Source organism: Rattus rattus, chromosome 9 (genome assembly GCF_011064425.1).
Source record: "Rattus rattus isolate New Zealand chromosome 9, Rrattus_CSIRO_v1, whole genome shotgun sequence".
Classification (NCBI taxonomy): domain Eukaryota; kingdom Metazoa; phylum Chordata; class Mammalia; order Rodentia; family Muridae; genus Rattus; species Rattus rattus.
This window is the reverse complement of record NC_046162.1, coordinates 55958676-55982396: the sequence shown is the minus strand read 5'-3', so window position 1 is coordinate 55982396 and position 23721 is coordinate 55958676. Positions and strand designations below refer to the sequence as shown.

Sequence of the window (23721 nt, the reverse complement as noted above, 5' to 3'; positions counted from 1 at the left end):
GAAATAAAAATAAGTCTTAAAAAGAGAAAAAAAACATAAAAAAAGAAACAGGCGAAGCTGTTCTTCAGAGGACCGAGATCCTACAACCCCATGTGACTGTCTCCTCTTAGTTCTGTGGGTTCCTCTAAGATCAGGCTGGAGATACCCAAAAGTATAGAAGTGATATCCCAGAGCGTCCTGGAAGTCACCAGTTAACATAACACATCCTCTTCCCAGGCTGTGGATTTTACCTGAGGATGTGGCGGCAGACCCAGTATTTGATATCAAGAGGGTGATGCAAACGTCCCAGGAGTGTTCAAGATAAAGCCGGAGACTGCAAAGACGGGTAAAGGGATGCTGTGCTTTTAGGAAGTGGATGAGAACTGCAAGCAAGCAAGCAAGCTAGGCGTCGGGGCACAGGGCACGGCGCACCCAGGCCTGCGCCGGGAGGGAGAAAGTGAAGCTGGGAGCAGCCACTCCCAGTCTTGCTGGAATGCAGTTGGAGGGGTGGGGGGGCGAGCCGAGAGCGCGCGGCTCCCAATCACGGGCGGCGGAGGAGGTGGAGGAGGAGGGCGGCTCGAGGAAGTGCGGCGTGAAGTTGTGGAGCTGAGATTGCCCGCCGCTGGGGACCCGGAGCCCAGGAGCGCCCCTTCCCAGGCGGCCCCTTCCGGCGCCGCGCCTGTGCCTGCCCTCGCCGCGCCCCGCGCCCGCAGCCTGGTCCAGCCTGAGCCATGGGGCCGGAGCCGCAATGATCATCATGGAGCTGGCGGCCTGGTGCCGCTGGGGGTTCCTCCTCGCCCTCCTGCCCCCCGGAATCGCGGGCACCCAAGGTGGGTCTTGCCTTGGGAAGGGCTCTGGCCGCTGTGGCTGCGCCCACGGGCGGCCGGAGCCGCGGAGCTCCGAGAGCTCTACGGCCGGGCGGTCCGGGGCGATGGGGCGATTCCGGCTGCCGGCGCCGCGGCCCGGAGGAGATCGGAGCAGCTGGGGATGGGACAGCCACTCGGAGGACCACACTGGAAGTCCAGACCGGCCCCTTCTGGCCACACCGGAGCTTCCCGGGCTCCAGGAGACTCCGGGAACTCCTCGGCAAAGTTCTCTGAAACTGGTCCGAAAGTTTTCCTCCGGAGGGTGTGTGAAGCGCTGTGCGTGCGTGCGCCGGTTTCCCCCTTTCAGAGCCCCCTCACGCTTTCTCAGAGCTCTTCCAGTTGGCAGCCTCCGCCTCCGGACCGGACTGGGGAGGATGCCTTCGGGGTCCCTTCTGCCCCGCCCCTCCCCCTCCCCACCCCCTTCGGCCCTTTGGGTTTAGTAAGTTACTCCAGCTTCCAGCGGGGTCGCCGTGGAGGGGGCGGTGGGGAAAGTAACCCGTCCTGTGGAGCAGGGAGGACGGAGTGGCGGGTCCGCGTTGAGTTGCTTCTCTGACGGTGTCTGGGATTTGGGGGAGCAGGGGAGGAGGGGCAGGCATTTGTTTTGAACAGTTTTTCTTTCTCTCTCTCTCTTTTCTTCTGTGCTGGGGATGGGACACCCCCACCCTCCATCCCGGTCTCGCGCGTTAGGCAAGCCCTCTACCACTGGGCTGCATACTCCACAGCCCTGTTCTGAACAAATTTCCATAGAGCCAGCTCAAGTACTGTGCGCTTTGGGATTCTGGGAAAGCTCGGCTCTTGAAGGGTGGTCTTGTGTTTTTCCGGCCTCCGTACAGTAAAGTGGGAAGGGTTCCTAGACATTTGCGGGGAGGGCATCGAAAAGAAGTCAGGTCAGCTAGGGGTGGACAGACAGGTTGTTTTCTTGCCTCTGTCTATGTGTTGGGGGCTGGGAGGGTGACCCGGCAGTGTGTATACCGACCCATATGTCCAGTTCTACCATAAGCGTAAAAGCCGATAGTCACTCCTTGTGGGTCAGCTCTGCCAGGCTCCGTGGGTGGCGGTTTGCATGCATTCCTTCTTCTGTACTAAGAACAACTCCACAGTGGAAACATTAGTAGCTTTCTCATTATCCCAGGGTGAAAACCTGGGCTGGGGAAATGAAGTACCCCAGGCAGTGTGACCAGCCACAGGATATGAGATATGAGTCACATAAATGCGAGTCTACCTGGACAGTGGGGACACGGCTTCCCTAATCAGTGGGCTGTACTGAAGATGCAGAAAACAGGTTCTGGGAGCAGTAGATGTTTTCCAGAGGCCAGGGAGCCTGGAGGCTGGTGGGGTATCACCATCTATGCCCCGACCCCCAGCCCCCGTTATATCAGTACACCCTGTGCTTTCTGTGGGATACCCCTGTATGTCGGAGGTGTTTATGATGGTTATATGTTCATGCGTCCGTCCGGGTTTCTGTTGCCAAACAGCAATCTCTCTGCTGACCTGGGAACACGGGATGAACTCTGCCCTCTCTAGGAACTCCCTCAAGGTTCTGGGCTCTATCTGTTGTAAACACTGGGAGATGCCCCTTGCCTTGTTGGGATTGAAGTCTCCTTTCAGTTTCTCAGGAGGCCAGCCTTCCGTCTGACTTTCCGTTGGGAAGAGTGAGGCTAGGCCCTTGCCCTGAGTTGGGTCTGCTGCTGGCCAGGACTGAACTGCTCTGTGCTGTGGAGCAGGAGTGGGAGGGGTCTGCTCGCCAGACAGAGCGGAGGGCTGCTGAGACGTCATCCCTTCAGACGCACTGCTAGGTGCAGAGGGGTAAGACGGTTTGTCTTGCCAGGAATGGTTAAAAAAAAAAAAAAAAAAAGGCAGCGCACCATCCGCTGCCTCGAGCTCCGGGTTCTACCTCAGAACCAGTCTTGGGCAGGTGTATAGGGGAAAGGAGATCTGGAGAGGCCCAGAGAGTCAAGATGTTGCTGGGCTCCTATGTACTTAAGGTTTTGCAAAACGCAGTAAACACAGGTCTTTACCTTTGCAAGGCTTATATCTATGTCAATTCTAGTATGATTCTCTCTGAGCCCCTTCTACCTTTTGCTATACAGGGACGAAAGAGATTCCTCTTGCAGAGGAGGACCCGGGGGTCTCTCAGTTCCCAGTTCTCACACGGTGGCTCACGACCACCGGTAACTCCACTACTAGGAGATTTGATGCTTAATTCTGACCTCCGCAGGTGTGATGTGTGTAGTGTGCACACAAGGGCAGGCAAAATACTCACGCACATCCAATAAAACAAACCCTAACAAGAGAAAAGAAAAATATATCGCATTTCAAAACCAAATGGGAAGGTCTTTCTCTTTTCTCCTGTAACTACCCAGATCCTTCTACGTGCGTCTCTCCCGTTCTAAAAACTTCTGTGTGCTTCCTACACAGCAGATCCCTTTTCGTAGATGGCGTTGTGCCCTCTCTGCGCTGTCCTGTGGAGCAGGTGTGTACAGAAAAAAGCTCTACCTCAGAGAAATGACGTATCAGGGGGGCCTTTAGAGGTGGTCAGAGTTTTAGTCATCAAACAGGAATGGACTAGGAAAGCCGGGCAGTCACACAGAAAAGTATTCTTCTGTTACTCAGTGTGGCCTTCCTAACCCCTATCCCAGGCTGGAGAAGGTACCCCGAGATGGGGTCCTGGGGTGCCTTCCTGGCTGCAGAGTTTGTGTACAGCACATGCTAGCCTTTCTCTTGGGCCCTCGACAGTGCCAGGAATGGAGGGCAGGAAGGTGCAGAGACCACCAGGACATACAGACCCATGGGAATGAAGTGGGTAGTTAAAGTGGAAACCAGAGGACTAGTGGAGCCCACGCTGGGCTGGGAAGCAAAGGAGGATCCAGAGAAGGTGTGTCTGCCCTTGAGTGAAGGACTGATCCCAGAGGGAGAATCCCTTTCCTTTCCCCTGTGGAGAGCTCTCAGGGGTCTCAGGGAGTGACAGTTCTGTGATTTTGCTAGGCCACCAGTCAGGCAGAGGATGTGCAGGGGACCTCTGTCCTCAGGCGGTTAGAGAGGGAGTCGTTAAAGCTGCTGTTTGGGCTTGCCGCAGGTCTGTTTACAGAGCGTCCTTATATTTACTGAATGCTTCTCTTCCTCCTCTCCTTTAGCGCTCAGGGCCCTCGGAGGGGAGTGAGAGTTGTTACTGCCAAACCGAGGTCAGTAAATATTCACGGAGGGCCAACTAAGTCACAGCCGCTGTTGGGCTCAGAGCTCAGTCTTATTTAGCTTCTGCCCTGGAGGTCTGAGCATATCCTTCCTGTAGCCCAAGCAAGAGTAGCTGAGCCAAGGTTCTGGATAAAAGACCCGGAGTCTAAACTCCACTCCGACACCAGCTTCCTAGAGCAGGTGTGTGTGGCAAGGGAGTCCTGGTGTCACTTGAGTGAGCTCTGGCCTCTGACCTGCTTGGGGAGCTTTGGGGATGTAGGTAGTTTCCTGGCAGGGTTTATCAACACCAAAGGAAAATTCTGGCTTTCACACTGTAAGCCAGATAGCAGCTGGGGGCCCAGGATGCAGGAGGTCCTGGGTTCTCTCCTCAGTGCTGCTGCCAGTGAAGACAAGAAAGGACACAGTGTGGACTAGTTGAGAGACAAGAACCCACAGGAGAAGAGAAGCTTGAAACTGGGAGTTAAACCTTGGTTACTAGTGTTCAGCAGGAGGGACCCAAAGGGCCAGGGTCAGCACTGAGCAGAGGGATGGGTACCTGTCGCTTTCAGCTTGGAAGCTCTTCACTAGATGGTGTTCACACTCATTCATTCATTCATTCATTCATTCATTCATTCCTCCCTCCAGTAGATGCTTATCCAACAGTCACTGGCCGTGGCCTCGCTCTGTGATGGCCCTGCTTCACACTGCTTTTGTCTCCAAGAGTTGGAAGATGGGGTTTCTGAAGGGGACACCAGTCCTGGTGGCAAAGAGGATCCCGTGAAGAATTAGAGCCTTTTGCCCCACCCTGAAATTCTTGGGACAGGATAGTTATGGGGACTGTGGTCAGAGCTGGTGGGGAGAGCTTGGTAAAGAGTGGGGAGTGGGAGGGAGGCCGAGACTTGGAAGGGGTCCAACGGCTTTCTTGGCTGTATGTCAGCATGGTGTGTTTGTGCGTGGGGGGTGTCAGCTGGCAGCTTTGAGCTCCCCTGGAGGAGGTCTCGGGGTACCAATTTTCCCACCTGTCTACAAACACTTTAAGACTCTTACTCAAACCAACCACAAATCAGATAAACAAACTGGCTAGTGGGGTGTGGCTGCCACTCTTTCTGACCTCCTGCCTAGCCCAGCCACCCTGCCCTGCCCAGCCACCCTGCCCTGCCTGAGCCTCTGTGTTTATTGGTCTCACTGGAGAATTATTATTGTGTTTTATGTTTGTGGGGGGTGTGGCATTGGTATGTGTGTGTATGTATGTATGTGTGTGTTACTTTATGTTTGTGTGTATGGTGTGTATGTGTACGTGGTATATCCATGTATGTGAGTGGGCAATGTGCCCATATATGTGTATGTGTGTGTGGTTTGTCCATGTATCTGTATGTATGGTGTATATGTTTGTGTGTGGTGTGTATGTGTGTGTGTGGTGTGTGTGTGTGGTGTGTCCGTGTCCATGTGTGTGGGTGATGTGCCCATATATGTGTATGTGTGTGTGGTTTGTCCATATGTGTGTGTGTCTGTGTGTGTGGTGTGCCCATGTATGTGTGGTATGTCCTTGTATGTATATATGTGTGTGTGGTGTGTCCATGTATGTGTATGTATGTGTGGTGTGTCCCTGTTTGTGTATCTGTTTGTGGTTTGTCCATGTATGTGTGTGTGTGGTGTGTCCATGTATGTGTATGTGTGTGTGGTGTGTCCATGTATGTGTATGTGTGGTATGTTTGTGTGTGCGTGCATAAGTCTGGTAAGGTTTAATGGAAGAAAGAGGGGAACTGTGGAAACCTGGATTCTAATTAAGCCTCTATCACTCCGATGTTATATGTGGTTCTGGCCTGCTTTGTGTTGCTGAAATTGGAACTCGGGGCTTTGCGCACGCTCTGAAAGCGGTATACTGCTGAGCCCGCGGTACGACCTTGGAAGGATCAGTTTCCTTCTCTGTAAAATAGAGGCAGTAGCCTCAGTCTCTGAAGTATACAGTAGGTACTCAGCTCGGTTACCATGGCGATTGCTGTTGTTTCCCTTTGCTTAGCTACTGCAGCTGGTGTCCTTTGCCTCGGAGATGAGGCAGCAGAGGGCTGCAGGGGTAAAGTGCCACAGAGGGTGGGCCTCTACCCCGACTGTGCCATCCCTGTCCCCGGCTAGGCTGGACCTGGGATCTGGGAGACAGCTGTGCACATAAGCAGCTGAGGCTTCCGTGTTGGGGGAGGTCCTGGCAGCAGGACGTTATTTTGGGCTTGGCTGCCACCCCTAGCTCCCATTTTTCTTGGTGGGGCGGGCGTGTGTGCGTGGGGGGGCGTGAGCAAGAAGACAGAGGGTAGGGTGCAAGTGGGTGCGGTGTGGGGTGGGTAGGCCTGGCTGTCTCCCCTCCATCCAAGAGATGAGCCTTTGAGTTCTATTTCTGATTCTTCCCGTCCTCCCTCCTTGCTTCCTTCCCTGTCTTCCTGGAGAAGAGACTCTCGATGAGAAGGTTTGGTGCCACTGAGGGCAGCCTTTGCCCTGCAAGCCCTCCTCAAATCTGGAGGCAAGAAAATAACTGGGATTTGGCTTTAAGCGCCTCGTAGCTGGGACAGCAGGACTCCTAAAGTCTGACCCCAAGACTGGTCATTGTACTGTCCCTTGAATCTGCACCCAGTCACTGGTAGGCAAAGCGGTAACCTATAGGGAGTCTCTGTCAGCAGCTCAGGTACCCGTGGGCCTTTGTATGGGAAGACAGCCTCCACCCGCCTTCCCCCCACAACCTCCTGGGCAAGACGCACAGGGTGATTCATCTTCTCACCGGAGCAGAAAAACAAGTTCAACTGGACACTTTAATCTCTCCCCTGCTGGCAGGCTTGGTGCCAGCTGCTACCTGGAGCCCCCTAGCTGAGGGGTAGCTTCTCCTATTTGAGGACTTAATGGGAGGAGTGGCACACCAGCCTGAGGGTCAGGCAGGCTAGGAATGGCAGTGCATCTTGGGGACCCCTTTGGCTGATAGTTGACACCGGGCAGGTACACAGAGTAGTGCCCTTGTGGCAGGAGTTTCGTGGCATACCTTCTGCCAGCTGCTTCTGGAGCCTTGCCCCAGGAGGAAGGTGAGAGAACCAGTGTAGGAACCTGCAGAGTGTCTTGCCCTGGTTAGGATCTGCAGCCAGGTCCCCTTGCTGGTGTCCCAGGCTTTTCTTCTCCATGTGGATGGTTTCCAAAGATGATGACCAGGTCCCTTGCTACCCTTATGTCCTGGCAATGACTCCTGACAACCCTGTTTGCCCATGTTCTGGGTGGCACTGTGGGGGCAGTTGTCCTGATCAGGGAAGTTGACATGTGGGTGTGTTGGAATGGCAGGAGGAGAATGCCCTGAGTTTGTGTGTGTAGGAAGACGGATGGGGGTACCCAGAGGGGTCTGATTCATCATCGTTTCTCTTCGGGGATTTTTCACCCTCAGTTCTGGGACAATGGGAGGCTTTCTTTGCCTGCTAAAACCCGCTATGGGTGGTAAGCCCCAAGGAGCTGACACATTAGGGCCCCTCTGGCTGTCCAAGGTGACCCTGCTACAGGAGGCCCTCTCTCCAGCTTGCTGACTCTTTCCCAGACAGAAGAGCATTCTGCTCTAGGCCCTATGGATGCAGAGGTGTGGGAGGAAAGGCTGTCAGCCATGCTTTCTCCCTGTCTGAGGTGACATAACTCCAGGGAGTGAGTGTGGAGGAGGTGACTAGATTGGAGAGGGTCACGGCCAGCATCCTGACCCACATCCTCCCTTCCATCAGTGTGTACCGGCACAGACATGAAGTTGCGGCTCCCTGCCAGTCCTGAGACCCACCTGGACATGCTCCGCCACCTGTACCAGGGCTGTCAGGTAGTGCAGGGCAACTTGGAGCTTACCTACGTGCCTGCCAATGCCAGCCTCTCATTCCTGCAGGTGAGACTCGCGAGTCGAGGTGTGTGAGGAAGGGGGAACCCTGTAGTCTCTCTCCTGTGGTTCCTCCATCGGGAACATCAGTTGACTTGCTCTGTAGTGACTGACCGTGGGCCAGCTGTTCCCGTCACTATTCCCTTTAGGGGTCTAAGTTCCAGGTCCAGCCCTGTGGATGCGGTCTAGACCCTTAAACTTCTCCAGGCCTGTTTCTCTATTTATTGGACTAGCAGACACCCTGGCCCACCATTGTGAAGGATGCCAGAGAACACTTAGGAGGGAGGGTTATATGTAGGAGAGAGAGGAGAGCCCACTGGGTTATAACCACATGCCCCTGAAGTGGTGTCGCGCGAGGAGCAGACTTGGGTCTGTTTAAATCATAGACGCCATCTTGTACAGGCCCTCCTGAGATGTGCCGAGAGGTGGGGCACGGACTTATCAGTCCTGATCAGACAGACAAGAATCTGGTGAGAGGCCAGTGAGGAATAGCCTAGGGTTCCATCCTGGTTACGAGGGGTCGAGACTGCTCAGTGAGTGGCCCCAACCCTGGGTTATCCTTAAGCTTTGCGAGGTATGGGTGCTTCTCAAGCCCAGCCACGCCTCATTCTCCATCCCCGCCCTTCCCGCCAGGACATCCAGGAAGTTCAGGGTTACATGCTCATCGCTCACAACCAGGTGAAGCGCGTCCCACTGCAGAGGCTGCGCATCGTGAGAGGGACCCAGCTCTTTGAGGACAAGTATGCCCTGGCTGTGCTAGACAACCGAGATCCTCAGGACAACGTCGCCACCGCCGCCCCAGGAAGAACCCCAGAGGGGCTGCGGGAGCTGCAGCTTCGAAGTCTCACAGGTGCCTTTCACGGTCCTTGGTTGCTGACCGAGCCCTTCTGTCTGTGGAGAGGCTCTGCGAGGATTAGCAGTATGGTTCAGGCACCATGCAGTCAGGCTGAGCGTCCCTCTCTTTTCACCCCTATGAGGGTTAGAAAGAGAAGGTTTGCCGTTGGCTCAGTGTCACGGTGTTCGGTTAGCGTGTGCAGGGCCCTGGGTTTGGTCCCCTCCCCCTCAGGGAAGATGCGGCTTGCATGGAGTCCACGACTTCTTTATTAGAGATGAGGCTGTTTTTTCTCCCCATCGTGGCCGGGTCAGAGTATGCAGTGACCAGCCTGTGCAATTGTAAGTGACAAACCCAGAGCTGACAGTGTCCCAACAAGGCTACCCGGCGCTGTCCATGCTGGCTCCAATTTCAGTCCTGCCACAGTCCTGGAAGTCCTGCTACTAAGCCTTCAAGGGTTTCTTTTCTGTTATGTTTATTTTGGTTTTCTGGTTTTGTGGTCCTGAGACATGATCTCGCTACATAGCCGAGGCTGACCTTGATCCCAAAAGCAGTCCTCCTGCCTCAGCTCCCTAGCGCTGGAATCCCCGGCCTGCCACGACCAGCCTTCTGCAGTGTTAGGCTCACTCCACAGAGGAGAAATCCGAGGCATGCAAGGCCACGCAGTCAGTCAGCAGTGAAGCGGGATTTCAGACTCCAGGGGTGATTTTGTGGTTCTCGTGCTGGGGATTGATCCTAGGTATGGGCCGGATGCCATTGAGCTATTCCCCTGCCTCAGAGCCTCTCTGTTTACCCCCACACAGTGTGCATAGGGTAAGGCGAAAGGCAAGTGGGGAGCTCGCAGCTTCCCCACAGGGAAGTCAGGAGGCCCCAGGGGCGGTCAGGAGGGGACCGACTATTTGCCTTCCCCACAGAGATCCTGAAGGGAGGAGTTTTGATCCGTGGGAACCCCCAGCTCTGCTACCAGGACATGGTTTTGTGGAAGGACGTCTTCCGCAAGAATAACCAACTGGCTCCTGTCGATATAGACACCAATCGTTCCCGGGCCTGTAAGCCGTGTCCACGTGACCCAGACTCCTATCATACGGCCCCGGTCTCAGCCACCCACCCCCCTTTCCTGTCCTTGCTCTGGTCACAGGGTCGTCTCCCTACCTGTAGGCAGGACCTTCACCTCCTGAGGCCCCTTACGGTGCTGCCCTTGGGCCCTGCTGACATGTTCCTCCTCCCTGCCTCCCTCTCAGCCGCCTTTTCTCTCCCTGCTTCCCTCCTTCGCTGCCTTCCTCCCTGACTGTCTCCCTTTTGCTTCTGTCCACAGGTCCACCTTGTGCCCCCGCCTGCAAAGACAATCACTGTTGGGGTGAGAGTCCGGAAGACTGTCAGATCTGTGAGTCGGAGGGAGCCCTGGTGTCTGGGGCTGGGGCTGGGGCAGGTGGATGGCTGGGAGTAGCGGACTGACTTACTTGGGAGATGTCTCCCAGAAGGCCGTGATGCTAAGGGTCTGGTGCCGCCCAGGCCCTACCCAGCTCTCATCCGGTCCTTCCACCAACAGTGACTGGCACCATCTGTACCAGTGGTTGTGCCCGGTGCAAGGGCCGGCTGCCCACTGACTGCTGCCATGAGCAGTGTGCCGCAGGCTGCACGGGCCCCAAGCATTCTGACTGCCTGGTACGTGTGCGCGCCCTGGGCCAACCCTCCAGAACGCAAGGGGTGGGCGTCTTTCCCGGCCCTGCCCGGATGCCACTGGTGCACAGGTGGAAACATCCCAGTGACCACCAGCGGCCTGTCTCTGCCAGGCCTGCCTCCACTTCAATCATAGTGGTATCTGTGAGCTGCACTGCCCAGCCCTCGTCACCTACAACACAGACACCTTCGAGTCCATGCACAACCCTGAGGGTCGATACACCTTTGGTGCCAGCTGCGTGACCACCTGCCCCTGTGAGTCCTGGGAAGGAAAACATCCTTTCAATACCGTGGCTGGGGACGGTGGCTTGTATAAGAGGGAGCCCGTTGTGAGTACCGTGTGCCCCTTGGAGGGCTGGTCATGACTCTCAAGGCTGGGTGTCTTATCCTTTTTCTCTTTTTAAATATGGAACACTTCTCGAATTTATGTGTCGCCCTTGCGGCAGGGGCCATGCTAATCTTCTCCGTGTCGTTCCCGTTGTAGTACGTGTGCTGCCAAAGCGAGAGCCTTACTCTTTTGTTTTTAAAAAAAGTATTTCATTTATATTTATTTTATGTCGAGTGTGTGTTTTTGCCTGTGTGTATGTCTACGCCTTGTGCCTGCGTTGCCCATGGAGGTCGGAAGAGAGAGAATCCGATCTCTTGGACCTGGAGTTACAGGTGGATGTGAGCCACCATGTGGGGTGCTGAGAACTGACCCTGGGCCTAAAGAGGTGGCCCCTTTCACCATCTCTTTAGCTCTCGCATTTGTTGTTTGTTGTTTTTAGTTTTGTTTTGTTTTAGACAGAGTCTCACTGTGTAGTCCTGGCTGTCCTAAAACTTACTGAGTATAGCAGGCTGGCCTCAAATCCATAGAGAGCCTCCTGTCTCTGCCTTGCCCGTCTCCCCCAATCCCTTTTAAGTCGGGATCCCGTGTAGCTTAGCCTGGCTTGCCTTGAACTTACTGCATAGCCGAGGATGACACCGAACTTCCGATCCTCCGGCCTTGCCCCTGCCAAGGGCTGAGATTACAGGTGTACGCTGCCACTCCTAGGTTTTTCCTCATTCTGTTTAACAGCTACATAACAGGAGGCAGCGAGAGAGCCCAGACTTGGGAGCTGGAGTGCTAGATTTGAAACCTGTCCCCTACTGTCTTACTGCTTTCCACTTGCTGGGCCTCAGTTTCTTCATCTGTAAAATAGGGGCACTATTTGTCCAGTCCTAATAATTGTGTAACGTCTGAATGAGTTAATATTGGTGAATCTTCGAGAGCAATGCCTAGGCTGGACTAAATACTCTTTTAAATGTGTCTTGTTCCTCCGTCTGCATAGAGTAGGGCTTCGTGTGGCAGTGACCCTAAGCACTGTGGACACTTAGGGACTGGACTTGGACCTGGGGAACCTTCTTTTCCTTCCTATTATGGGAGGTGGGGTGGGGCCTTTAGGGTCTGGCTATGCTTCTCTTTGGTCAAGGTGAGAGGACAAAGTGGAGAGGTGGTCAGATTGTTTGGTCCAAGTCCATGTTCCTGGGTGACACAAACCTGTCACCCTGACACTTGGAAGGTAGAGGTAGTAGGCTTAGGGTTCCAAAATCATCCTCAGCTGCACAGTGAGGACTCCTTAAAGAAAACAAAACAAAACAAAACAAAACAATCCCAGTTCTGTTACTTAGTAGCACAATGATAGGAGTGGCTTGTATAACTCTGCGTCCTGATTTCCCTTTTTGCAAAGTGCAAATAACAGCTGTTGGCATAAAGTGTAGTAAGGAGCAAATGATTGTCGAGTTCACATGCACAGGGAGGGCCTTCCAGGATTGGTGGGTAGTGTTCTTAGAACTGGGCGTCGCAGCCTTGATCGTGATTGGCCGGACAGAGGCTAGGCCACATGGACGTGTATCCCCAAATCTGTACAGACAACTACCTGTCTACGGAAGTGGGATCCTGCACTCTGGTGTGTCCCCCGAATAACCAAGAGGTCACAGCTGAGGACGGAACACAGCGCTGTGAGAAATGCAGCAAGCCCTGTGCTCGAGGTACCCAGCCCCGTTCCAAGACCAGCCTGGTCCACCCAGCTCTTGCTTAGACTCCTGTCTCCTGTTATCATCACTTGTCCCTCTCCAGATCAGCCTCCTGGGTTTCTCTTTGTCAGCATAGGGAAGAGGCTTGTCACTTCAGGAGGGGACAGCAGACAGGTGTCTTGTGTGCCATGTGGTGCTGAGGTGGCCCCTTTCACCACCCTTTCCTTCAGTGTGCTATGGTCTGGGCATGGAGCACCTTCGAGGGGCGAGGGCCATCACCAGTGACAATGTCCAGGAGTTTGATGGCTGCAAGAAGATCTTTGGGAGCCTGGCATTTTTGCCGGAGAGCTTTGATGGGTAAGGGTACGAAGCGGCCTGAGGTGGTGCCAGGGAGGACCAGAGTTTGAGGCCAAGAATCCACAAGAGGCACGTGGGAGACCCGAGGGGGTCAGGGACATGGGGTTGGAAGTCACTTGTATAAATATCATTTAATCCATAGTCATGGACATACTGTGGTGATCAAACCATCCAGAGGGGACATTGTTTACGTTGCGTGTGTTCCTCCAGGCTTTCTGTATGTTGGATACAGGGTGACAGCTTAGACTGGGGAAGGTAGCTCATGGAAACTGCCATGTACCCCTCACTTTGGGGAATTGGTCATGACGGCTTTTGTTGGGGTGCCTCTTTTTTGTTTTTGTTTTTGTTTGTTTGTTTGCTTTGTTTTGTTTTAAATATCTGGATTTGTACCATCTTTTTATTTTTTTAAGATTTATACATTTATTATATATAAGTACACTGTAGGTGTCTTCAGACACACCAGAAGAGGGCATCAGATCCCATTCCAGATGGTTGTGAGCCACCATGTGGTTGCTGGGATTTGAACTCAGGACCTCTGGAAGAGCAGTTTTAACCATTGAACCATCTCTCCAGCTCACTTTTTTTTTTTAAATTATGCTCATTGGTGTTTTATCTGTATGTTTGTCTGTGCGAGGGTGTCAGAAGCCCTGGGACTGGAGTTAGACACAGTTGTGAGCTACCATGTGGGTGCTGGGAATTGAACCTGGATCCTCTGGAAGAGGTGCCAATACTCTTATCTGCCGAGCCATCTCTCCAGACCTCAAGCTGACTCAATCTTACAATAGCTGCAGAACGGGAGGCAGCAAAGACAGGCGACAGAGCCCAGGCTTGAGTTTGAAACCTACCTCAGTCTGTCAGTCTGTCTGTCTGTCTCTGTCTATCTGTTACTCTCTCTTTCTGTATCTGTGCCTGTGTCTGTGTGTCTATTTGACTGTTATTCTCTCTGTGTATCTGTGTCTGTCTATCTGTTTTTTTCTCTCTCTTTCTGTCTCTGTATCTGTGTGTCTGTCTTATCTGTCTGTTATTCTCTCTGTATCTGTGGCTATGTGTCTGTCTGTCTATCTGACTGTTATTCTCTCTTTTTCTGTGTCTCTGCCTGTATGTCTGTCTGTGTTCAAAGGACAGTCCAGGTATGACTCCCTCAGGAGCCATCCACCTTGTTTTTCAAAATAGGGTCCCTCTCAGGCCTGGAGCTCACTAAAACAGGCTACAGCCATGACCAGGGAACACGAGGAATTGATTTTACATCTCCAGTGCTGGGATCACAAGCTCAGTATCACACATGAGCTGCTGCTGCTACTTTCTTCTTCCTCTTCCTCCTCCTCTCCCTCTTCCTCTTCCTCTTCCTCTACTTCTTCCTCCTCCACTTCCTCCTCCTTCTCCACTTCCTCCTCCTCCTGACAGGGTTTCTCTGTGTAGCCCTGGAACTCACTCAGTAGACCAGGCTGGCCTCAAACTTGAAGATCTGCCTGCTGCTGTGGATGCTAGTGGTTCTGGGGTATTGAACTCAGGTCCTCAGGCTCGTGGGGCTGAGCCCTACTGCTAAGCCTCATTGCCTCCTCCTCTCCTTCCTACGCCTCAGTGCCTCCCGTGTAAAGGGAGGACTGGCATGGCTCTGTGCTCAAGGTGGTTAGAGTCAGATAGAAAGTTAATATTTGGGACAAGCGCCTGACGGATGCTGAGCGCCCCCTGTGTTCGTATTTTAGAATCTGCGGGGATCAGGGTTTTATGTTAACAGCGCCCTGTTCAGATGTCGTTCCTACAAACAGTTCAGTTTGTTTAGGCCTCTGGGGAGTGAAGCCAGTGTCCATGCAGGATATACCACAAATAAGACTTCTAGACCAAAGGACACAAATATTACTGTGCCAGACTTTGACCCTAGGCTTCAGTCTTCGCATGGGAACAGACTAGTTGATAGGCTTTGAGCAAAGGCATCTGTGAGGGTGGAGAGGGGGTCGCCAAGGCCTTTCGGGCTCCGCTGACTCCTCCGGATCCTTCTAGGGACCCCTCCTCCGGCATTGCTCCGCTGAGGCCTGAGCAGCTCCAAGTGTTCGAAACCCTGGAGGAGATCACAGGTGGGCTGTCTGTCTGTCCTCCTCCGCGGGGGGCTGGGAGTTCTGGACCTTTCTACATACCCATCCCCCTCCTCGGCCTGCAGGTTACCTGTACATCTCAGCATGGCCAGACAGTCTCCGTGACCTCAGTGTCTTCCAGAACCTTCGGGTCATTCGGGGACGGATTCTCCACGAGTAAGTGGGAGGGAAAGGAAGCCTAGGAGGCATGGCTACATACCCTGCGGCCCCTCGGTGATCGGAAGTGGGCCTAGAGTAGGTACCTTCTTGAGATTGGAAACCCCGTTTCCACAGCGGCGCGTACTCATTGACACTGCAAGGCCTGGGGATCCACTCGCTGGGGCTGCGCTCACTGCGGGAGCTGGGCAGTGGATTGGCTCTGATTCACCGCAACGCCCATCTCTGCTTTGTACACACTGTACCTTGGGACCAGCTCTTCCGGAACCCACACCAGGCCCTGCTCCACAGTGGGAACCGGCCGGAAGAGGATTGTGGTAAGACAGGCAGCCTAGCACTGAGGGTCAGTACAGAGGAGAATCAGGAGTCTCTGGCAGCAGCCTCTCCAGTGCGGCCTGTGCAAACCTCATGTCAGAGCCCTGTTGTTTGGAGACAGGATCTCACTATGTAGCCCTGGCTGTCCTGGACCTCACTCTGTAGACCAGGCTGGCCTCCAAATTCACAGAGACCCACCTGCTTCTACTTCCCGAGTGCTGGGATTAAGGGCGTGTGCACCATCAGGCTGGGCTACAGCCCTGTTCTTTACCTGCCTATGGACGGCTTAGTCTTGAGCATGGCTTCGGCTGTGTCCTCTGTGCTGCCAGACCATCCCCCCACCCCTTCCCGTTTCTTGATCCTGCATGTCCCAGCACCAGTCCTTAACCCTTCAGCCTGGAGACAAGCTCATAGCCTTTTTCCTTAGACCTGAGCCTCTCCAAACACCTCCATCTGCTGCTTTTCTCCTCGCTGCAGGTCTCGAGGGCTTGGTCTGTAACTCACTGTGTGCCCACGGGCACTGCTGGGGGCCAGGGCCCACCCAGTGTGTCAACTGCAGTCATTTCCTTCGGGGCCAGGAGTGTGTGGAGGAGTGCCGAGTATGGAAGGGGTATGAGTTGCAGAGGAGTGGGTGGCTGGAGGGGGACTCAGGGGCAACCCCCACTGACCAACTCCTTACTACACCCGCCTGCCTCTCTCACAGGCTCCCCAGGGAGTATGTGAGTGACAAGCACTGTCTGCCGTGTCACCCCGAGTGTCAGCCTCAAAACAGCTCAGAGACCTGCTTTGGATCGGTGAGGTGCTGGTGGGCTCAGGGCTGAGGGAGGGGCAGGCTGAGGGACCAGGAGGTTGCTGCCAGGTGAAATATTCCCAGAGAAGGACTCCACTCAGGCCTGGAGAGACGGAGCAGGGAAGATCAGGGAGGCCGAGACTGGGGGACTGGGCGACTGGGGGGCTGGGGGCTGCTCACATTGTACTGTGGACTCTGGGCTACCCCTCCCTGCTATTGACACTGGAGCCCTTTCAGCCTGGGACAAGGTTCCAAGAAGGCCTGTGTCCTTGGCAGTGGCTATGCTAAGGACCAAATGCAGGCCATGTTTCCAGCCTCAGTTTTCCCTTCTATAAGGTGAATGTTGTAATAGTCCCTACCCGGTTGGGGTGTGGTGAGAACAGAATTAAATAGGATTTGGCGCAGTGCCCAAGCATGAAATAAAACCTTTGTACATAATGGCTGTCACTTGTCACACCTTAGGGGATGCACGTCCCTCTCCGGGTGCCTCCACTTCCTTGTAAAGAGCAGGGATGTTTACTCCGGTAACTGGGAGGCAGTGTTTCTGATTCGGGGACACAGGGCCCAGTCCTTTGGCTGGAGGGATGGCAGCCCTAAACCCTCACAGACCCTTCCTGTCTGTCCAGGAGGCTGATCAGTGTGCAGCCTGCGCCCACTACAAGGACTCCTCCTCCTGTGTGGCTCGCTGCCCCAGCGGTGTGAAACCCGACCTCTCCTACATGCCCATCTGGAAGTACCCGGATGAGGAGGGCATATGCCAGCCGTGCCCCATCAACTGCACCCACTCGTGAGTGGGGGGAGGGAGTCTCTTCGGTAGAAGGGAGGGTCCTCATGACAGGAGCCTCTTTAGAGCGTATTACGAGAAGGGTGCGATAATATGAGGCTGGTTTAACTTATACTGAGGTGTAATTTTTATCTCTCTCTTTTTTTTATTCATTTATTATATATAAGTACACTATACCTCTCTTCAGACACAGCAGAAGAGGGCATCAGATCTCATTACAGATGGTTGTGAGCCACCATGTGGTTGCTGGGAATTGAACTCAGGACCTCTGGAAGAGCAGTCAGTGCTCTTAACCGCTGAGCCATCTCTCCAGCCCTCCAGCCCTTATATCTCTTTTCTAATTACAAAAATAACACATTTGGGTCTGGGGAGGTGGTTAAGAGCACTCGCTGCTCTTTCAGGGGGGTGGAACTTGGCTCTGCATCCTCTCCTACAAGGGCATCTCCATCTACCCCTCTACAAACGTCTCAGTTCAGAGCACGTCGCTCAGGGTGGGCCCTGTTTGAGGGATGTCCCTCTCACTTGCCTATTTATTTCATCCTGACCACCGCTTTCCCTCCACCCCTCCCTCAGCCCCTCCAACCCCCAATCCATTCCTCCTCCATTTCCCCTTAGATGGCATATCAAGTTGCAGTAAGACTAGGCTCCTCCTCTTCTAGTAAGGCCTGATTTTTTTTTTAAACCAGCCCATTGCTGTTCAGCTCTACACACAAAGGGGCGTCTGTGTGCGTGCCTTCTTGTGACCTGGTGTTGGCATGGTAGTACCGACGGTTGAGGCAGAACTGTTGATATTTTACTGCTTGGTGGGTGGAGATGGATGCTAGGACCTTGTAGACCCTTTCCTTGTAGCCCAGCCCCGGTGTGTTTAATAGGTCTCGTCAAACTCTCCTTCCGTGTACCATATACCCTAGGCCTCTTTCGTGGAGGGGCTAGCTGACCTTCCCGCCCTAATAGTACTTCCTGCTCTCAGCACAGGAAGTTACGGCAATGTAGGGGAGGTGGGCTCCCAGACTGGAGAGGGAATCTTCTTGTGGGCTGGTACAGAACAAATTGGTGACCTGGAGCCCTGTTTCTGCTTGTCACATGGAGTAATCCTGCCACGTCCACCCCCGGAGCCTGTTCCCAGGTTTGATGATGGCACTCTCTCTCTCTTCTACAGCTGTGTGGATCTGGATGAACGAGGCTGCCCAGCAGAGCAGAGAGCCAGGTGGGTCCCCAGAGGTACCCCCGCACCCCCGACTCCTTCATTGACCTCGGTGGTCAGTAATGAAGAGAAATTACCCAGCATGCTGCACGTGCCTCTCTCCTTAGTCCCGTTCTTTCTCTATTAACTTTTGTTTCAACAAGTGGATAGTCCTGCTCAGGATGCTGTGGGGTAAGGGATGCTGGGAAATGTAGTTCCCTAGGGATGCAGTGACAGCGTGCAGAGCCTGAGAGAGTATTCTAGCTGGGCAGCTAGAAGCTTCCAGGATGGAGTGTTGTGCTTTTTGTGCCCTCGGGTGGAGAGTCATGTGAATCGAGGGTGGCTAAGAACTCTCTGGTGTGTGCTATGAGCCACACCAGTGCAGAGGGGTGTAAACTGAAGTTGTGAGATACACAGATCTGGAGGGTAGGGTGGAGTTCTTGACCCCTGGGCCATGGGACTCTGGTTTGTCAGAGGAGAGCGGTAGAAGGGAGAAAAGCAGTCTAGGGTATGCTGTTTGCCCGTGAGGCAAACATTAGATGCTGGCTCTAACGACAGGCCTCGTGCAGAGCAAGATGGGGTTTCAGGGAGCAAGGATGACAAGAATGAGTTCTGCCCGGACAGGTGGCAGACACCTGTAACCCCAGCACTTGGGAGACTGAGGCACATAGATTGTGAATACAAAGCCAGCCTGGGCTATATCGTGAGGTAGCCTCAAAACTAAGTATACCAACCAATAATGGTCTCATGAGAATCCAGGGACCCTGTGTGCCCCAAGACGAGCTGAATCATAGACGATTATATCATGGAGAAATAAAGGTCCTGGTAATGGGAACCTGCGACTGCAAGGCTCCTTGAAGAATGCTTTGACTAGTACCTGAGAGTCTTGGGGTACATATTACTAGACCCTATTTCCTGTGTGGCAGACGCCCCTGGGGGTGGGCTGCACAGTGCAGACGAACAAGGCCTTTGATGCATTTTCTCCCATGAAGTTTTGGAGCCCAGGAACACTCCTGTCCCTTCATGGGGGTCTCTCCAAGCTTCCTCCTCAGACTAGTCCCTAATCTCTGGCTCTGGCTCTGTTTCCAGCCCGGTGACATTCATCATTGCAACCGTGGTGGGCGTCCTGCTGTTCCTGATCTTAGTGGTGGTCGTTGGAATCCTAATCAAACGAAGGAGACAGAAGATCCGGAAGTATACGATGCGTAGGCTGCTGCAGGAAACTGAGGTGAGGCATGGCGAGGGCCTCCTAGTGCCCCCCTCGGACTTGCAGCTTACCCAGCACTCACCCTACCTCTACCCTCTCTGTCCAGTTAGTGGAGCCGCTGACGCCCAGCGGAGCCATGCCCAACCAGGCTCAGATGCGGATCCTAAAAGAGACGGAGCTAAGGAAGGTGAAGGTGCTTGGATCAGGAGCTTTTGGCACTGTCTACAAGGTCAGGAGGGACCAGGTTCTGGCATGGGTGGATCTAAGGGAGGGGCAGGGTCAAGAGACCGGAGTGAGCCAAGCTGGAGGCTGGCGACGGCTACTCTTCAATGGCTTGTTGGGGAGCCTGATTCAAGTCCTTTTCTTTTTGCTCAGGGCATCTGGATCCCAGATGGGGAGAATGTGAAAATCCCCGTGGCTATCAAGGTGTTGAGAGAAAACACATCTCCTAAAGCCAACAAAGAAATTCTAGATGTAAGCCCCTCCTCTCTAGGGAATGTGAAGAGCCTCCCTTTCGCCCTCTCCCTTGGGATTGTGAGGACCCCGGCCCTTCACCGCCTCCCTTGGGAATGTGAGAAGCCCCCCTTCATGCTCCCCCTTGGAAATGTGATCCCCCTTCCCACTCCCCCTTGGAATGTGAGGACCTTCACCCCCTTCACCGTCTCCCTTGGGAATGTGAGAACCCCCTCCCCTTCATGCTCCCCCTTGGAAATGTGAGGAGCTCCCAGGTGCAGATCTGGGCTGCTTTCTCCTCATCAGGGTTTGAGATAGAAGCCCCTAAACCTTGACTCTTAACCTTCCTAGTCTGGAGGCTCTGGTTGTAGCCAGTGAGGGATGGGTGAGGGTCTCTGGGAGAGGAGAGTGGATGGAAGTAGGTGGCTTCCTCTATCCCTTTGTACCCTCGTCTGCAGGAAGCGTATGTGATGGCTGGTGTGGGTTCTCCGTATGTGTCCCGCCTCCTGGGCATCTGCCTGACATCCACAGTACAGCTGGTGACACAGCTTATGCCCTACGGCTGCCTTCTGGACCATGTCCGAGAACACCGAGGTCGCCTAGGCTCCCAGGACCTGCTCAACTGGTGTGTTCAGATTGCCAAGGTATGTGCTTTGGGGGTTTCTGGCTCTGGAGATCCTTTGGGTGCAAATCCCTGCCTTCATTTGGGGCCAGGATGAGGTGGGAGTGTCCCTAAGGTGAGATTTAGACTCATGTTCCACACTGGTGCCCTCTGTCCAGGGGATGAGCTACCTGGAGGACGTGCGGCTTGTACACAGGGACCTGGCTGCCCGGAATGTGCTAGTCAAGAGTCCCAACCACGTCAAGATTACAGACTTCGGGCTGGCTCGGCTGCTGGACATTGATGAGACAGAGTACCATGCAGATGGGGGCAAGGTTGGAGGAGCAGAAGGGTGTGGGCTGCATGGGTCTCAGGCCTTTGGGAGAACTTGGAGAAGGGTCACCTCCTACCACACCCAGTCAGGACTTCTTGCTCTGCATTCCCAGGTGCCCATCAAGTGGATGGCATTGGAATCTATTCTCAGACGCCGGTTCACCCATCAGAGTGATGTGTGGAGCTATGGTACGCAGGGCTGGTGACAGAGCGGGCTGGAGGAGAAGCCATAGCAGGGTGTGGTACAGGGTGGCAGAACAATGAGGGTGAGGATGGAGGGAAGAAGAGGCAGGTTGTTCATGTCTACCCTGTGTGCTCTTCTGGCCACCTGGGAATGAGGAGACTGGGTAGACTGTACCTCTTGGCACAGCCCCTCCCTTTGCACAGCCGACTTCCTCTGTTCCCCAACTCCTGATACCTGTCTGTCTTAGGAGTGACCGTGTGGGAGCTGATGACTTTTGGGGCCAAACCTTACGATGGAATCCCAGCCCGGGAGATCCCTGATTTGCTGGAGAAGGGAGAACGCCTACCTCAGCCTCCAATCTGCACCATTGATGTCTACATGATTATGGTCAAATGTGAGTGGCAGGGCTGAATCTCAGGCAGAGAGGAAGGGCGGTGGGACCCGCGTGGGCATTTACAAACTGGGGGAAATAAAGAATGGGATGTGGATGGGCTCGTGTCCTTGGGGGAGCCTCAGAGGGGCTTTCCCTATTCACAGAAGTCCCGCGAGGGGACGGCTGTTAAGAAGAGAGATGCCAGTGTAAAGGGGGACCCTAGAAATGTTCCAGGGTTCTGCCTCAAGACCCCAGAGGCCAGTTGTGCTCCGCCGGGTGAGGGTTGTCTAGGCCCCTGGGACGAGGACGCTGAACTTTGTCCTGCCCTAGGTTGGATGATTGACTCTGAATGTCGCCCGAGATTCCGGGAGTTGGTGTCAGAATTTTCACGTATGGCGAGGGACCCCCAGCGTTTTGTGGTCATCCAGGTACTGGGCCTTCCCACACCATTCCTGCTCTGACAGCCTCCTTCCTCCTTCAGAGATGGCTCGCACCTCTAGCCTAAGCCTAGAACCCTTCCAGGGAGCTAGCACCAGGCAGGGAGGGCTTAGAGACACCTTGTGTCTCGTTCCTTCCTAGAACGAGGACTTGGGCCCATCCAGCCCCATGGACAGTACCTTCTACCGTTCACTGCTGGAAGATGATGACATGGGTGACCTGGTAGACGCTGAAGAGTATCTGGTGCCCCAGCAGGGATTCTTCTCCCCGGACCCTGCCCCAGGCACAGGGAGCACAGCCCACAGAAGGCACCGCAGCTCGTCCACCAGGGTCAGTACCCACGTCGGAAGAGAGGCGGCCCTGCCCTTTGAGCTCCCCCACCTTCACCTTTCCTGAAGATTCTATTACCATGGCTGCTTTCCAACCCTTGGGACCCCATTCTCTCCATCACTGTTCCCACCGTGACCTGTGTTTCTCTCCTGGGACCCTGCTGTCCCCTCCCAGGCCTTTGAGCAGCTCCTATCATGACCTTCTCTTACCCCAGAGTGGAGGTGTTGAGCTGACACTGGGCCTGGAGCCCTCAGAAGAAGAGCCCCCCAGATCTCCACTGGCTCCCTCGGAAGGGGCTGGCTCTGATGTGTTTGATGGTGACCTGGCAATGGGGGTAACCAAAGGGCTGCAGAGCCTCTCTCCACATGACCTCAGCCCTCTACAGCGGTACAGCGAGGACCCCACATTACCTCTGCCCCCTGAGACTGATGGCTATGTTGCTCCCCTGGCCTGCAGCCCCCAGCCCGGTATGGAATCCAGGCCTGAGAGATTGGGAGGAGCGGGGAGTTGAGGACCCTCAGGCCACACCTACTGAGGGGCAGTGGTGGGGCAGGGAGATCTTGGACCCTTTCCCTAACAACTTCTCTTCTCTCTTCAGAGTATGTGAACCAATCAGAGGTTCAGCCTCAGCCTCCTTTAACCCCAGAGGGTCCTCTGCCTCCTGTCCGGCCTGCTGGTGCTACTCTAGAAAGACCCAAGACTCTTTCTCCTGGGAAGAATGGGGTTGTCAAAGACGTTTTTGCCTTTGGGGGTGCCGTGGAGAACCCTGAATACTTAGTACCGAGAGAAGGCACTGCCTCTCAGCCCCACCCTTCTCCTGCCTTCAGCCCAGCCTTTGACAACCTCTATTACTGGGACCAGAACTCATCAGAGCAGGGGCCTCCACCAAGTAACTTTGAAGGGACCCCCACTGCAGAGAACCCTGAGTACCTAGGCCTGGATGTACCCGTATGAGACGTGTGCAGATGTCCTGTGCCTTCTGAGTGGGGAAGACTTGTGGTCTCCATCGCCACAAAGCAGGGAGAGGGTCCTCTGGCCACATTACATCCAGGGCAGCCAGCTCTACCAGGAACCTGCCCTGAGGAACCTTTCCTTGCTGCTTGAATCCTGAGTGGTTAAGAGGGCCCTGCCTGGCTGGAAGAGACGGCACTGGACGGCCTCTGGATTACAGACCCTGCCCTGACAGACTATAGGGTCCAGTGGGTATCATGGCCATGGTTTCTTGCCTGGCCTGGCTCTCTTGGTTCTGAGGACTGAGGAAAGCTCAGCCTAGAAGGGAAGAGGTCCGGAGGGAACATCTTGGGAACAGGACAAGCCACTAGGACTGAGACATATGCATCCCAACAGGGGGCTGCACTTTCATCCAGACCAGTCTTTGTACAGAGTGTATTTTGTTCTGTTTTTACTTTTGCTTTTTTTTAAAAGATGAAATAAGGACACGGAGGGAGAGTGGATGTTAGGGAGTGGTGTCCCTCTTTCTTCATTTACAATGAGATTTGTAAAATAGCTGGGCCCCAGCCTATGCCTGGGAGTGGTCCCAGGCCAACCTTACTGCTCACCTGACACACAGCTCCTCCTTGAGTGAGTGTGCAGAGGTCTTCCAAAAGTTTGAGATGGTTTGGCTTTGGGGCTGAGGGACTGGGAAGTTAGGATTCCTTTCTGAGGACCCTCTGGCAACAGGATCATTCTTCATTGGACGCACTCATTCCAAGGCTACCCCTAGA

The 23721-nt window shown here is 54.3% G+C and overlaps 1 protein-coding gene and 1 non-coding gene across 2 annotated transcripts; one reads left to right on the top strand and one right to left on the bottom strand.

Moving 5' to 3' along the window:
- The first annotated feature begins 595 nt into the window (after nt 1–595).
- Nucleotides 596–23460, top strand: Erbb2 (erb-b2 receptor tyrosine kinase 2). The gene is made up of 27 exons (XM_032912022.1): nt 596–809; nt 7751–7902; nt 8527–8743; nt 9640–9774; nt 10041–10109; nt 10275–10390; nt 10519–10660; nt 12296–12415; nt 12631–12757; nt 14759–14832; nt 14916–15006; nt 15124–15323; nt 15799–15931; nt 16025–16115; nt 16738–16898; nt 18055–18102; nt 19168–19306; nt 19392–19514; nt 19661–19759; nt 20197–20382; nt 20519–20674; nt 20786–20861; nt 21104–21250; nt 21560–21657; nt 21809–21997; nt 22212–22464; nt 22596–23460. Exons 1-27 carry the CDS (start codon nt 728–730, stop codon nt 22949–22951), a joined length of 3780 nt encoding a protein of 1259 aa, XP_032767913.1. The 5' UTR covers nt 596–727; the 3' UTR covers nt 22952–23460.
- On the bottom strand, nt 10806–10909 carry LOC116910780. Its single transcript, XR_004389286.1, has one exon. It is a non-coding gene; the product is annotated as a U6 spliceosomal RNA (small nuclear RNA).
- Nucleotides 23461–23721: the final 261 nt, after the last annotated feature.

What these genes read in the sequence shown, in the direction of transcription:
- Erbb2 (XM_032912022.1), top strand. Translation starts at nt 728, where the DNA reads ATGATCATCATGGAGCTGGCGGCCTGGTGCCGCTGGGGGTTCCTCCTC. An exon ending in CCAACAAAGAAATTCTAGAT is followed by an intron (nt 19,760 to 20,196) that starts GTAAGCCCCTCC and finishes CCTCGTCTGCAG; the next exon opens with GAAGCGTATGTGATGGCTGG. An exon ending in GGCCTGCAGCCCCCAGCCCG is followed by an intron (nt 22,465 to 22,595) that starts GTATGGAATCCA and finishes TTCTCTCTTCAG; the next exon opens with AGTATGTGAACCAATCAGAG.